Source organism: Schistocerca gregaria, chromosome 11 (assembly GCF_023897955.1).
Source record: "Schistocerca gregaria isolate iqSchGreg1 chromosome 11, iqSchGreg1.2, whole genome shotgun sequence".
NCBI classification, from domain to species: Eukaryota; Metazoa; Arthropoda; class Insecta; order Orthoptera; family Acrididae; genus Schistocerca; species Schistocerca gregaria.
This window is the reverse complement of record NC_064930.1, coordinates 59,034,006-59,049,088: the sequence shown is the minus strand read 5'-3', so window position 1 is coordinate 59,049,088 and position 15,083 is coordinate 59,034,006. Positions and strand designations below refer to the sequence as shown.

At 40.6% G+C, this 15,083-nt stretch overlaps 1 protein-coding gene across 1 annotated transcript in view; it reads right to left on the bottom strand.

The window, feature by feature from the left end:
* LOC126295407 (heat shock protein 60A) overlaps positions 1 to 15,083 on the bottom strand; it is a 66,638-nt gene that overhangs the window by 34,388 nt on the left and 17,167 nt on the right. Inside the window, exons 4-5 of the mRNA XM_049987888.1 lie at positions 13,304 to 13,452; positions 5,667 to 5,790 (exon numbers count right to left, since the gene is read on the bottom strand). Of these exons, the coding sequence (XP_049843845.1) occupies positions 5,667 to 5,790; positions 13,304 to 13,452 (273 nt within the window). The remainder of the gene's footprint in view (positions 1 to 5,666; positions 5,791 to 13,303; positions 13,453 to 15,083) is intronic.

Here is a 15,083-nt window from a genome sequence, read left to right as displayed (position 1 = left end):
ATTTCAAATTTGGGTGGATGAAGTTTGCTCATTCTGGCCATTCAGATTATTTCATTTTCCTAAATAATTTCGGGAAATGCCTGGACAGTCCCTTCAAGCAAGACAATAGCCAACATGTCCTATCCTCATTAAACATAATTATATTCTCTGTCTGTCTGCGTGCGCACGCGCGAGAGCCAAAAATCAACTTTCCTCTTTTTCACTCTTGTAATATGTCTAACTCTTTCCAGTATGAAACTACCTGGCATATTAAAACTGTGTGCCGGACCAAGACTCAAACTCGAGACCTCTGCCTTTCGCGGGCAAGTGCACTACCAACTGAGCAACCCAAACACGACTCACGCCCCCTCCTCAAAGCTTTACTTCTACCAGTACCTTGTCTCCTAGCTTCCAAACTTTACAGAAGCTCTCCTGCGAACCTAACTAACGAGGTCTGTTCAAAAAGTTCCTTAACAATGGTTTTTTGGAGCGAATGTGGTTGGTAACCCTTCATGCACCTGTGTTTAATGTGTAAGTATCATTGTTGTATCTCTGAAAGTAGTTGTTCAGTGCTGAGGACATTGTGTTGTACAATTTGCAAAGTTCGATATGGCAGAGTTACGAGGACCAAAAAAATGATTCAAATGGCTCCGAGCTCTATGGGACTTAACTTCTGATGTCATCAGTCCCCTAGAACTTAGAATTACTTAAACCAAACTAACGTAAGGACATCACACACACCCATGCCGGAGGCAGGATGCAAACCTGCGACCGCAGCAGTCGCTCGCTTCCAGACTGAAGCGCCTAGAACCGCTCGGCCATACCGGCCTACTTACGAGGAGCAACATGTCTTCATTAATTAAGCGTGAAACTGAAGAAAACCCTTACAGAAACACACCAAATGATGCAGTAAGCCTACGGTGATCATCGCTCAAGCCGCACTGTGTGTTACGAATGTTGCACACAGTTTATAAATGGCCAGACAGAAGTTAAAGATGAGTCTTGTTCAGGATGCCCTTCAATGTCTACCGACAACACTCATGTCAGGGCCGTCAGAGTGAAAATCTCATTCTTTCTAGTATATTTGTTAAAGCATCATTTCTCATACTTAAGTCTACAGCTTCTTAATTCTTCAGAGCTCTAGAAATGGTGACTCCCATTGGCAGCCTTCCTAAAATTTTCTACCTAACATTAACAATGAAACTAGAACAGTGCTTGCATATTTTTTACAAATTCATTCTACCTTAATGACCCGTTTTAATTTGCATTTCGACAGACTTACAGGCATGAAGCCAACCTCCACCGTGGTAGTACTATTTTATATGCTAGCTCCACATATTAAGAGATTGATTGAATATACTACAACTTGATAACCTAAAAAATTATTAACATATTTGAGGGAGAGGAAAGTCTCATTTTGATGGGGTACTGTCATGCAATAGTACAAAACAAATGCAAGGAAAAGTAATACAAAGATATCGATCATAGGAATGGAATGAAAGAGAAAGCCACCAGGTAGAATTTTGCACAGAGCACAATTTAATAATCAATAACATTTTGATCACGAATCATGAAAGTTGTTTGTGTGCCTGGAACAGACCTCGAGATGCCAGAAGGTTACAGATTGATTACATATTGGTAATACATATTTAGGATCCAGATTTTTAACTGTAAGACCTTTCCAGGGGCAGATGTAAATTGACCACAATTTACTGGTTATGAACTGTAGATCAAAACTGAAGAAATTGCGAAAAGGTTGGAAATTAAGGAGACGGAGCTTGCACAAATTGAAAGAACAAGAGGTTGTCTAGAGGTCCACAGAGGCATTATGCAGTGTGACTGAAACAGGGAAAAGGAATATAACAAGAGAGCTTTGAGAGATTAAATAGTGAAGACAGCAGAGTATCAAATAGGTAAAATGATGAAGCCCAGTAGAAATACTTGGATATCAAAGGAGATATTAAATTTAACTGAGGAGAGAAGAAAGTAGTAGCTGTATGAATGTCAAGAACTCAAATGGAAAACAAGTACTGAGCAAACAAGGAAGAGTCAAAAGGCGGAAGGAATATACGGAGGGGATGTACAAGAGAGATGAACTTGGAGGCAATGTTGTAAAAGGGGTGAGGATTTATGTGAAAATGAGGCAGAAAAGCACTAAAAGACCTAAGTCAAAACAATGTCTCTGGAGTAGACAAAATTCTGCCAGAACTACTGATGTTTGGCAGGGGGAGAGAGAGAGGCATGACAAAATTATCCCACTTGGTGTGCAAGATGTACGAGACAGGTGAAATACCATTATTAGACTTCAAGAAGAAAGTAGTAGTTCAATTCCAAAGAAAGCAGCTGCCGACTGGTTGTGAATATTACCCAACTGATAAGTTTTGTAAGTTCTTGCTGCAAAATACTGACATGAAGAATGGAAAAACTGGCAGATACCAACTATGGGGAGTATCACTTTGAAATTCAGAAAAATATATGAAAACACTGGGCAATACTGACTCTACCACTTATCTTATAAGATAAATTAACGAAATGCAAACCTACATTTATAGCACTGGTAGACTTAGACAATGCTTTTGACAATGCTGACTGGAATACTCACTTTGAAATTCTGAAGGCACCACAGGTAAAACAGGGAGCAAAAGGCAAGTAGGTACATTTGCATATCAGATGGACGTACCACTACGGTTTTAGGTTGACTTAAAGCACAGCTGACACAAACCACTATTCGATCAGAAGTTACCAATTTGCTATGTATAATTATCAATGTAAAAGTGCACAATTTATTTAAGTAATTACTAATGATTCAGTGGTTCCATTTTTGATAAATGATTCTTGTCACAAACTTATTGCTTTGCCTTCGGTAAACTTATTACTAGGGGGTAGTCAAAAATTTAAAGTTTTGATCAGCAGCTAGTGATGGTACTTCACCGTAGTACAAAACAGCTCCAAGCACCATTTCTTTGTGTAGTCTAGTAATGGTTATTATTACAGAAACCGGTAACCATTAATAATAAACAGAATAAATTACAATTTAGTCTCGTACTTATTACTTTTATATTTAAAGAAAAATTTCCAGTATGTAGAATGTTTCTTTCCTAATTATCACTTTGAAAAATAACGTTGCAGATTTTTGTTTGTCAGGCATTTCTCATCAATACTGGTCCCCATATCACAGTGCCGTAACACGGTGCGAAAAAGAGTCAAAACATTACGGCACAGCCCACTGACAAAGTCGAGAATACCTGCATCTTTTGGCTCCTCAAGTGATGAGCAGCATGCTACAATAACGTAGTTCAGGTATTTCAATATGTACTATAGCAGCAGACATAAACCTTTAAATCAACAAATTACCTATGTTTTCAAGGGGATAATTAAAACTTTATGACTACTACTCATTTTTGTCTAATCAAAGTTTTATGCCAAATCAAGTTATATTTCCAACAAATAAATAGTACATCTAAACATGTGAAAAGTATCACATTCCAATTATCACTGTTTTCTTTCGTTTGATATTTTGAAAATGTCCCTATTTTGCTCTAAAACAATAGAAGAACTCTATATATAACAGCAAATATACTACACCTCATCTCACACCCACCTTGTCAATAGCTCTAAGTAATTTTCATTATACTACAAGAGGCTGGTTCAACAATGTTGTCCCCCTCCCCTACCCTCGCTCCAGCCCTCTGCACAAAGGTACCTGCGACTCTCTTGCTAGACAGGTTACCCATCTGGTGGCCCTTTTGCACCACTTCTTGCTTCCTTCTGCCATTTGACTGAGCCTTTGCCCACCCCCATTTGTGGGCATTCATTCGCGGCGTATGACTTAAGGCTGCATCTCGGCTGTCTACATGTGAAGCGTCTACCTACCCCTGTACATACATAGGCATTCAACTGGAACAGCCCCCACTGCACGATACTTTTTTTCAGTCTTAAATGGTAAGAGTAATGGTGCCCCAGTGCCACAATAGTTTCCGCCCAAACAAAAACACTACTACCTAGGCTCACCACTTTAAAAAAAAGGGGAAGACAATGGATTTTAGTCTTACTGCAGCTCACTTTATTTACAGGTAAAATTTTATTCCTTTTGAATTTGTAAAATCAGCCAAATACTTCACTGGTCCTACATTAGTGTTCTGACAAGTTTCGTGCAGCTCATCACTCCTGGCCATTCGGGTGGATTTAATTTTGAGTGCTAAACAGCATGGTTGTCAGTGCCTGTTCTTAATACAGCAGCCCAAGTACTCACTGTTGAAATTAAAAATAAAGACTGTATCTACAAACACAATCACTAAAATCTTGCACATCTTTTCACCAGTATCTCCATGTGAATTGCTCCCACACATTTAAAGTAATGATGAACAGTTCACTGCACAACAGACAGTTGACTGCACAATTAATACAAGAGACCAGCCATTGATGAACACCATGAACTCTGTACGATCACACCAAACACTGCAGCGATTTTCCTGCCACTGAGGAAGTTATAGGGTAAGTCTCTCTAAAGGCAAAACATCTCTCTTCTCAGCATATAAAACTGACTTTAAAACAATTCACTTTCATGAACAAGGCTAATGAAATTTAGTCAAAGCAAACTGGCAATGCTACATGAATTAGATTAGGAAATGAGACATTAATAGTAGTAGATGTGTTTTGTTATTTGGGCAGCAAAATAACTGACGACTGACAAAGTACGGAACATTTGAAATTCAGGCTGGTAATGGCAAGAAAAGCATTCTTAAGAAAGCGGAATTTTCTTTAATATCTATAATAAAATTAATTGCTGTAAAGCCTTTTCTGAAGATATTTATCTTGAAAGTAGCATGGTATGGAAATAATAAACAGCCAGTAGGCAATTAAAACAAGAACATAGAAGCTTTTGAAATGTGGTGCTATGGAAGAATGCTGAAGGTTAGGTGGGTAGAGCGAACAAATGCAGAGGTACTGCATCAAACTGAGCAAAAGAGAAATTCATGGAAAAAAACCATGACTAAAAGAAGGGACTGGTCGATAGGCATGAAGGATCGTCAGTCTGATAATGTAGGAAAGTGTGGAGGTTCAAAAATTTTAAAGGGAGACTAAAATACAGTAAGCATGTTCACGTGGATAAATGTTGAAGTAGTTTTGAGACTTGCATGAAGAACTACATCAAAACCAGTCCTCAGGCTGAAGACAATCACCAGCACGGTTGTTTCCTTTGCCTTCTGCTTCTTCGTGTCACTGATAATCACCAATTCTCCCACCTTCAGGTGGAAGTTTCTCATCTAAAGACCAGTATGTTGCCCTGAATCCTTATCTCTTCCTTCAACTTTGGTAATGCTGCTGCCAGCAAAAGGTGTGTCTTTCTAACAAAGTCTTCAGCTGTCATTCCTAATTATTTTTATTCAAAATATGAACAGTGGCCAGGATATGTTTACCCAATCATCTAGTTTGTCTCCCTGCAGTTTGACCCAGATTAGTTCCAGAAAGAACCCTTATTATTCCAGACACAGTTTGCTGGATTGAGTTATGGAAAAGCAAGTCTTAGGATGAAAATGTGAACTACAAAAGCAGTGAAGGGGGAGTTACAATCTAAATAAGGCTTGGCTGACAAGAGTAAAAACCAACTCTTAGTACATTACAACAGCACCACTTGGTGTAGCCATGCGCAGCACTTGCAGCTCTTTACAACAAAGTTTATTTACCTTTAGCAGTGTTGATGAAGTATGGTGAAATGTAGCCTCTATCAAACTTCATTCCTTCAATGACTTCGAGTTCATCTTGAAGAGTCTTTCCATCTTTAACCGTGATGACACCTTCCTTTCCAACCTGGAAGAAATGAGTACATTATGTCCAAGTGTTAGTTATAAGTATGTTAAGTTTACTGTTCACAATTTTAAAATTTGGTTTACAATAGCAGAACACCACAGACTGTGCACCCTGACGCTCATTCACAGGATATGAATTAAGTTTCCCTACAACAGATGACCAGATGACACTGCACTGTCACTGTAACACTAACCATTTCTTGATCTCCCCCCCACCCCCTCCCATTCCTTGCAGAAGCAGGGTGGCATTTTCCAGGTTTAAACTCCAGATTTTCCTGAATCAATTTTTATTGTAACTGAGAGCAAGTTTTATGTTACTTGTTTTGGTAGTGTAATATCGACTGCTGGAAAAAAGGTTTATCTAAAGTGAAGAATGTGATACCCATAGTAAAGAGTTGAATAATTTCACGAAAGTATTATGCTGCCAGAAAATGTGCTTAATTTATTAATTTAATTATGAATATGTTTTTTTGTAATGAATGATGAACATGTTTAAGATGTTAAATGATTATATAAATCTTTGGAGTGTATAAGGTCAGTAGACCAAAGAAGCTAAGAAGTGGGAATATCTGCAACTTCAAGACACATGTTGGCTCGTCCGCCACTTCTTTTTCAATCTTGGATGAAGACAGTTGTGCTTTTGTAATCAGTGATGTATAACGGAGTTAGATAATCAATGCTGATAGTAAAAATGCTAAGAAGTGCAAACTTACATTGCAAAAAGTGTAGCACGGAACAAAAAGTTTGAATAAATATAATGTTTAGCGACAAGTATTTCCAATCCAGTGGAGTTTATTTAAACAGAAGAAAACCCAGGCCATGCTAGATGTTGGAATTTTCATTTTGCAGACAAAGAAAACGATGAAACCCTCTAGACAAACAAGATCTGCCGTTATTGGGTATGTAATCTTTCAGCAACTACTAACAAATTTGTGCTGAAATTGTGCTGGTACTGGACTTATTATTCCCATTCAAATAGCTTATTGAATGGAAATCAATAACACGTGGTGAAAGTGCTGTCCTAGCACGCTATACTGTGTAAGGTTCTATAAACAATTCTTCAGACATTTAAGAAACTAGTAAGGTAACAACCAGTACAGTAGACTCAAATGAATTGTTTTTGAGTTGCCACATCCCTTATTAACAATTATTAAGAGTTCAGTTAGGATTCACAGTTTTCTCAACAATTCTGTATCCTTTCATAGTAATATTACATTTCATACCAGACACACTTAACCATATGTCCAATGTTTACTAAGCATGATACTGTGAAATGACTGGGGAAGTACTACTTTGGATTGAAATTTAGTGGAAAAAAAAAACGAACTTTAATACTCAATGCTGATCTATGAAACATATATATTCACATAAAAAAAGCCAGTTTGCTTCTGTGTTAATGATTAATTCATGGCTACGTACTTTCTTCTACTTACAATCATGTATTCGAAAATGGCCTCTCAGCCTGAAAACTCACAGACAACTATGAAGAGTCCCAACAACAGAGCACGCAGGAAGCAGACACGATTGAGCAAGAAACATTGCTACAACTCAATAAACTACTTCCCATTCTTTAGTGTACTTTATATGTTCCTTAAAGCACTCAGCATGGCAAAAAGTGAATGGGCGTAGAGGCTTGCGAGTGGTGTGTGTGGTCGGATGAGCCACAAAATCGCCCATCACTCCTGCGTGTGCAAAGAGCAAGCTACCCCACTGTCAAGTGCTAAAAGGAAAACAGCAATCCTTGCTTTCACTGGAGCCACTGTATCATGTACTGTGGCAGTGAATGACATGAGAAGGAAGCATTATGGAAAGAAGAAAAACACCCACAGACGGGGAGGGGAGGGGCTGGGGGGGGGGGGGGGGGGGACCACGGGAGGAGCTGGGAAACTTTGAATTTTTACAAAAATTACTTTTAGTGGGCAAATGCTCATTTAGAAATTAACTGACAATGAGCACAAACAATTATCAATTTCCACTGCAGATGATACACAACAGAAATTAATGTAGCTCCCCTACACTGTTCTCTGCAGCCTATGCTCAACATATCGTCACAGAAGAAGCTGGGTACCACCATGGTGTAGTGGTCAAGATACTAAACTGCTACATCGAAGGTCGTGAGTTCAAAACTCACCTGGACTGTAAAATTTCTATATTCGGTTCGAGTACATTCTAGAAGTATCCACAAATGCCAAGAATCATTGTACTGGAATGTTCTGTAGCTGTATATATACTGTATGTGTTCTGACTGGAGGCAGTTTACTACACACTCTTGTATGTCTAAGTGCTGAATAAACCTTCGTTAAGTGAAGTTAGTGTTTATGATTCACCTAACTACACCTTGTTCTACATGACATTATTCTGGTGGAGATGCTGGGTATTTGAACTTCTGGCAGTGCACATATCGACGACACAGTGGCTCCCATCAGGCCACGACAGAGCCACCATTTACATGTCAAGAAACCTGAGTTCGAGCCATATTCAACAGATTGCAATCTATTGGAAACAGATGAAGAAGAGGACGTTATGATGACAGAAACTGTGTGCCACCACATAACACATCCTTCTGGGTTCTCTGTTGATGATCGCCAAGATCCAAACAAGTGGGTGAAGGTATATGATTGTATAGGCAAATTTAACAAATGGGATGACACCATGTGTTGTGCCAAAGTATTTTTCTACTTGGAGGGCACTGCCAAGCAATGGTAGGAGAACAACGATGAGAAGTTCACAAGCTGAGAAACTACAGCATACTATACTCAAGACTTCTTGGAGCTATGTAATAATAGTGGATCCTAGAATGAAGGAGGAAGGTAAGGTTGCACATCTCATGAAAGGTGTTGCCGAGGACATGTATCAAACCCTATTGCTGAAAGAGTTTTCGACAGAAGACAACTTCATAAAATGGTGCAGGTATATCGAGACAATGTATTAAAGAGAATTACATGCAAGAAGTTTGAACAGCATTAATTAAAACTTCAAGGCTGAATTACCGTGATCCATATATAAAACTACTACTCCTTCCTGACATTTCGTTGCCTACTGCGAGCAACATCATCTTAGGAGAGTCGCCAACTCACCTCAGATGATGTTGCCTGCAGTAGGCAACGAAACAAGTCAGGAAGGAGTAGTAGTTTTATATATGGACCACGGCAATTCAGCCCGGAAGTTTTAATTAATGAAGACGCCGGCCATGAAAGCTTAGCTGTTGTGATTAGTTTGAACAGCTTCCAAACGTTGTATCGATGTCTGTGATGGAAGAAGAAACTGATTTCGCAAGTGTTCTTCGTCAGATAGTGAGAGAGGAAACTCAGAAGGCACTTGGATTGCATGGCGAACAAAAAACCGAGACACTTCAAGAGGTCATAAGGGAGGAAGTGGAACAGACATTGAACCCAATGTCTTGTCCTTAATTTCCCTTTAAAACGGTGAAAAAGTTGAGAACCAGGCGAAGTCATGTTCCTACAATGCTGCATGAGGAACCTATTTGGGCACCAAGGAAGACTTACGTGTGGAGGACTCAGGATAACCGACCAGTATGTTTCCACTGCCAACGACCAGGTCAGGTGGTGTGGTATTGTCTAGAAAGGCGGCAGATATTTGATGACTCCCGCGCGACAAGACAAGATGTGGGTGCAAGACGATGTACGTCACCATTGCTGCAAGCTAGCCACTGGAGAGGACACTCCCCAACACACTGGTCACGGTCTCCATCACCGATTAGAAGCTCCAGCCGATCACCGAGCCACTGCAACCTGGGAAACTGAAGGATGCAACCTTGCTCGAAGGTGAGGCCGCCGATGAGAAAAATCCTTCGCCGTCCATCATTACAAAAATGATAGGAAACTATGTTGATATCCTCATGGATGGCTGACCGTTCCAAGCTCTTGTGGACTCTGGAGCATCATATTCAGTCATTTCGGAGAAGTACCATCGCCAGTAGCAGAAAACCGTATTTGTCGACAACAAAACATCTCTGCTGAAGATGTAACGGGAAATATGTAAAATCAATAGGAAGATGTATCATTCGTGTCTGTATAAGTGGTCATACACAGCCCCAAGAATTCATTGTCTTACAAGAGTGTAGTCATGATGTCATTCTTGGATGGGACTCGAAGATTCTCAGGCAACTATAGATTGTCCTTGCTTGAAGATAATGCTAGACGAGATGAGATACGGTTGACAGGAAGATGTGCATCCGAATGTATGGAGACTATGTGTGCTGGAAGAAGTGATCATACCTGCAGTCTGTGCTAGAAAGGTAATTGTCACATGTCAAGCCATGCATCAACCCATGGGTCTTGTAGTGGAATGTAAGAGAAGCATACCACTGAAGAATAATCTACTATGAAACAAGATCTAGCTCTACTATCACCAGATCTCACTAAGGAACAACAGAAGAAGAGTTCTCTGAATGCTTCCATCGACAGGTGAAGAGCAAATTAGACAAATCGATTAACACTGGACACCATCAACCAATAAGCCAGAGAGCACAGGAAGCTTAAGACAACTAAAAATGATGTTTACCCTCTTCCACAAATTGACGATACACCAGATTGTCTGAAGGGTGTCTCTTTGGAGACAAAGAAATCAAAATACTTTGACACCTTGTGTCAAACGAAGATGTGCGGCCAGATCCAGAAAAGGTGATATCTATAATGGAATTTCCTATTCCTAAAAGTATCAGAGGTGTGAAAAGCTTCCTCAGATTATGTTCTTATTACGATCGTTTTGTCAACCACTTTCGTATCAAAGCCAGGCCACTCCAAGAGTTGTTAAAAGCTGATTCTAAATTTATATGGGGTGGTGCTCAACAAGATTCTTTCGATGTTCTGTGAAAAGCTCCGATTGGCTGACCCTGTACTTTGTTTGCATGATGAAAGAGCACCTACAGAACTACACACAGATGCCACCAGGTATCAGATCAGTGCTGCTCTGGTGCAAACTTTGGATGGAAAAGAGAAGGTTATAGCCTATTCTTCCAGGATACTTACAAAAGGCAAGAGAAACTACTCAACTACAGAAAGTAAATGCCTTGCTATGATATGGGCCATGTGCAAATTTCGACAGTCTATTGAAGGCAATTCACTTTGTTGGTTGACAGGTCTTAAGGATCCAACAGGACAACTCGCCAGGTGGGCACTAAGTTGTCAAGAGTATGACATTACTATAGTGAACAAAAGTGGAAGAAAACACCCAGATGCTGATTGTCTCTCAAGAAACCCTGAGCAAGACAATCAAGACTTTGATGAAGATAGTGACTGTCTCGGTGCACTCCAAGATCTCTCTGCTAAGCAGAAGGACGCCAAGATATCTCAAATTATGCTCGCCTTTAATCAGTCAGAGAATGTAAAAGGACAATTTAAGGTAGTTAATGGATTACTTTGCAAGAAAAACTATGATCCGTTTTGAAAGACGTGGCTACCAGTTATTCCTAAACACATGCACTTGCATGTTCTACAGAAATGCCATGACACACCTGAGACTGGTCATTTATGATTTATTAAGATATATGATAGGATCTGCAAGAGACTTTTCTGGCCAGGTTTATTTAAGAGTGTCTGTCACTATGTGTCACACTGTCCAGAGTGCCAGTGGAGAAAGGCAGTTCCTCAGAAACCACCTGGTCGACTCATACCAATTCCACCAGCCAAAATGCCTTTCCAGCGTGTTGGGATCGACCTCCTCGGACGATTTCCAAAGTCTGCTAGCGGCAATAGATGGATTACTGTTTGCACTGATTATCTGGCATGCTGTGACATTACGAAAGCTGTGATAACAGCTGAAGTATTCGAGGTAGCCAAATTCATTGTGGATGACATTGTATTAAAACACGGTGCTCCAAGGTCATTATTTACAGATCGAGGGAAAGTTTTTCAATCGAATCTTGTGACAGAGAAACCGCCGGTGCAACATTACTCATCACATGACGACTGCCTGCCATCCACAAACTAACGGGCTTACTGAACACCTTAATAAGACCTTGGCCAAGATGCTATCAATGTTGAGCAGAGCAACTGGAATGAGAAGCTACCTTTCGTGACGTTTACCTACAACACCGCCAAACAAGACACCACAGGATGTATGCCACTTTTCCTGAAGCATGAGCGCGAAGTGACGATGGACAATGTTTCCGTTACATCCTGATGACATGGACGACGACGACATCGGCAAGGTGTTAACCAGGGCAGAGGAAGCTCGGCAGCTAGCTCGGCTCCGCATGCTGCAGGCTCAAGAAAACAATCGCCGAAGGTATGACTCGAGCCACTACCCAGTTGTTTACCAGCCTGGTGACCTCGTCTGGATCTTCACTCCTGTTCGGAAGATTGGTCTCTCTGAGAAGCTCCTCAGGCGCTACTTTGGACCTTATAAGGTAGTAAGACAGTTGTCTCATGTTACTTATGAAGTTGAAGATTTTGACCCAGATCAGAGATACTGCCCACGTCCTTCGTATGGAGCCCTATAGGAATACTGCAACCCAGGTAAATTCGAAGCTCCAGTGACAGGCAACAAGTGGAACAGTGACGAAGACCTTAGCTGCAAAAGAAGTTCTAAGAAAATCACCGCGAGGGTGAGAATCAGTCATCAGGAGTCCGAGTAAGCAGGACCGATGACTCATTGCCGGACTAGGACGATGTACCACTGTAGTGTAGCGGTTATGATACTAAACTGTTGCATGGAGGGTCGCCAGTTCAAAACTCACCTGGACTGTACAATTTTAATTTCTATATTTGGTTAAAGTACATTCTAGAAGTATTCACAAATGTCAAGAATCACTGTACTGGAATGTTCTGTAGCTGTATATATACTGCATGTGTTCTGGCCGGAGGCAGTTTGCTCCGCACTCTCGTGTGCGCGCGTGTGTGTGTGTGTGTGTGTGTGTGTGTGTGTGTGTGTGTGTGTGTGTGTGTGTGTGTGTGCGCGCGCGCGCACAAGTGCTGAATAAACATTCGTTTTAAGTGAAGTTAGTGTTCGTCATACATCTAATTACACCTTCTTCTAAGTGACTATATAGTGCATTTTGTTCGATGCTGTTATCATTGATGCTGCTGTGACAACATTTACTTCAGATGTCAGAAACGCCCAGTTTCAATTTATATTGCCCATTAAATATTCACATATTCTTTGCACACTGTATTATGAAAAGGGAAGACTACTACTCACTATTTAGAGGAAATGTTGAAAGGCAGACAAGACAACAAAAATACTGCCAAACATGTTGAAATTACTTAAATAGACAACCCCCCCCCCCCCCCCACACACACACCTACCTCTGGCCATTGAGGATGGACTGCGAACTACTGCGCCTGATGGGAGAAGCAATGTTAGGGTAAAGAGGAGGCTGGGGTGGGGAGGGGATGGGGAGACATAGCAGGGTAGGAGCGGAGGAAGGTAAAGCGCTACCTGTGGGGAACATGCATAGACATGGTTCCAATTTTTCCAATAAATTCAATTCCCATATTTTCCAGAAAATCACTACCCTGAAATGAATTTGTCTAATTCAGACAAACACTCACCTTCTTCATGGCCTCCGAGATAAGTTGACCAACTTTCTCATCTCCATTGGCAGAGATGGTTGCCACCTGCGCAATCTCCTCAGGTGTGGTCACTGGCTTAGAGAGTGTCTTCAGATGATCAATAATGGCATCAACGGCCATCATCACACCTGCCGGCAAATGCAACACGATAAGAATGAGATACTTTTACAATACACACATTTACCTAACACCTGCACTGAATAAAAGCAACATTTTGAGACTAACATAGACCAGATGAACACACATTTCTCAATTGTGTCCAAAGTTCACTATAAATATCTGTAGTTGTAGTGAATCACTGTATCACACAACAGACATACGTACGAGTATCACAAAATAGATAAACTTCATTTCCATGACAGTCATATGTAGAACAAAATGAGTGCCAAAATGGCAAACCTTTGAGCTCCAGACCGGATAAACACACAAAAGTCACAACGAACAAAAACGGTTTTAACTGTCTCAGTGCTTTCATTTTTTTTGTTGGGTGTTCAGTCTTCTGACAGGCTTGCTGCACCCTTCACAACTTTTTCTTCTGTCTCAACCTCAATCTCTGAGTAGCACTTGCACAAGGCTGCCTCAATTATTAAATAATAATATTATGATGAAGTCAGACTGCTACGTGTCATACAAAGGGAACACTGAATATAACAGAGGGAAAAATTCCACGACAGGTATACACTCATGCATGCATGCATGCATGCATGCACGCACGCACGCACGCACACACGCGCATGTAAATCATAGTTTTACACGTGTGTGCCTGTGTGCGGATGGATGTGTGTGCATGCGCGCGCACGAGTGTATACCTGTCCTTTTTCCACCTAAGGTAAATCTTTCCACTCCCGGGATTGGAATGACTCCCTACCCTCTACCTTAAAACCAACATCCTTTCGTCTTTCCCTCTCCTTCCCTCTTTCCTGATGAAGCAACCGTTAGTTGCAAAAGTTTGAAATTTGTCTGTGTGTGTTTTTTTATTGTGTCTATCTATCAGCACTTTCCCGTTTGGTAAAGGAAACATTGAACCACACACGGGGAGAGAGAGAGAGAGAGAGGGGGGGAGGGGGGCAGGCACCTGCTATACATATGGGTTTTTGGCCAAAACAAATACCTTCTAGTCAAACAGTTTGGCACTGGTTCTCTTCGAATAAACAGTGGCACTGTCAAATATGCCTACATTAGATATCTGTATTACATTCAGTCTACATGCTCTTTTATGAGGTTTGTACTAGAGATGGATTTAAATGTAAGTACAACACTAATTGAAAATTTTGTATACAGAATACTAAGATATATACTCGTGTTATGTTCGTATGTCCTATAGCTAATTTTCTTCTACACTTTTTCCACAGCTTCAGTCTAATAATGACCTTCTGAAATGTGTAACGTTTAATACAAACATGTGCAATCAAGACCTTTCCATATTTCAAAGTTGTGTTGAATCTGAATGTTCAGCTGCTTCTACCATGGATGTATTTCTGCATCAAGTAATGGGATAAGCAACGCTGACAAAGAACAGAGTTTAATGGTTTGGCACGTGCGAATGAGCATTTCTGAAACGGCAAACCTAGTCAGCTGTTTGTGTTCTACTGTTGCAAGCAACTACGCAAGGTAGTTGAAGGATGGTGAAATCACTAGTAGGTGACGAGGTATTAAATGTCCACACTTCATCACACAAGATGGATGTTGGAAGCATACCTTCTCCATTAAGCAGACTAGGCACAACAAGTTTTGGAAGATTCGATGACAGGGTAAAATG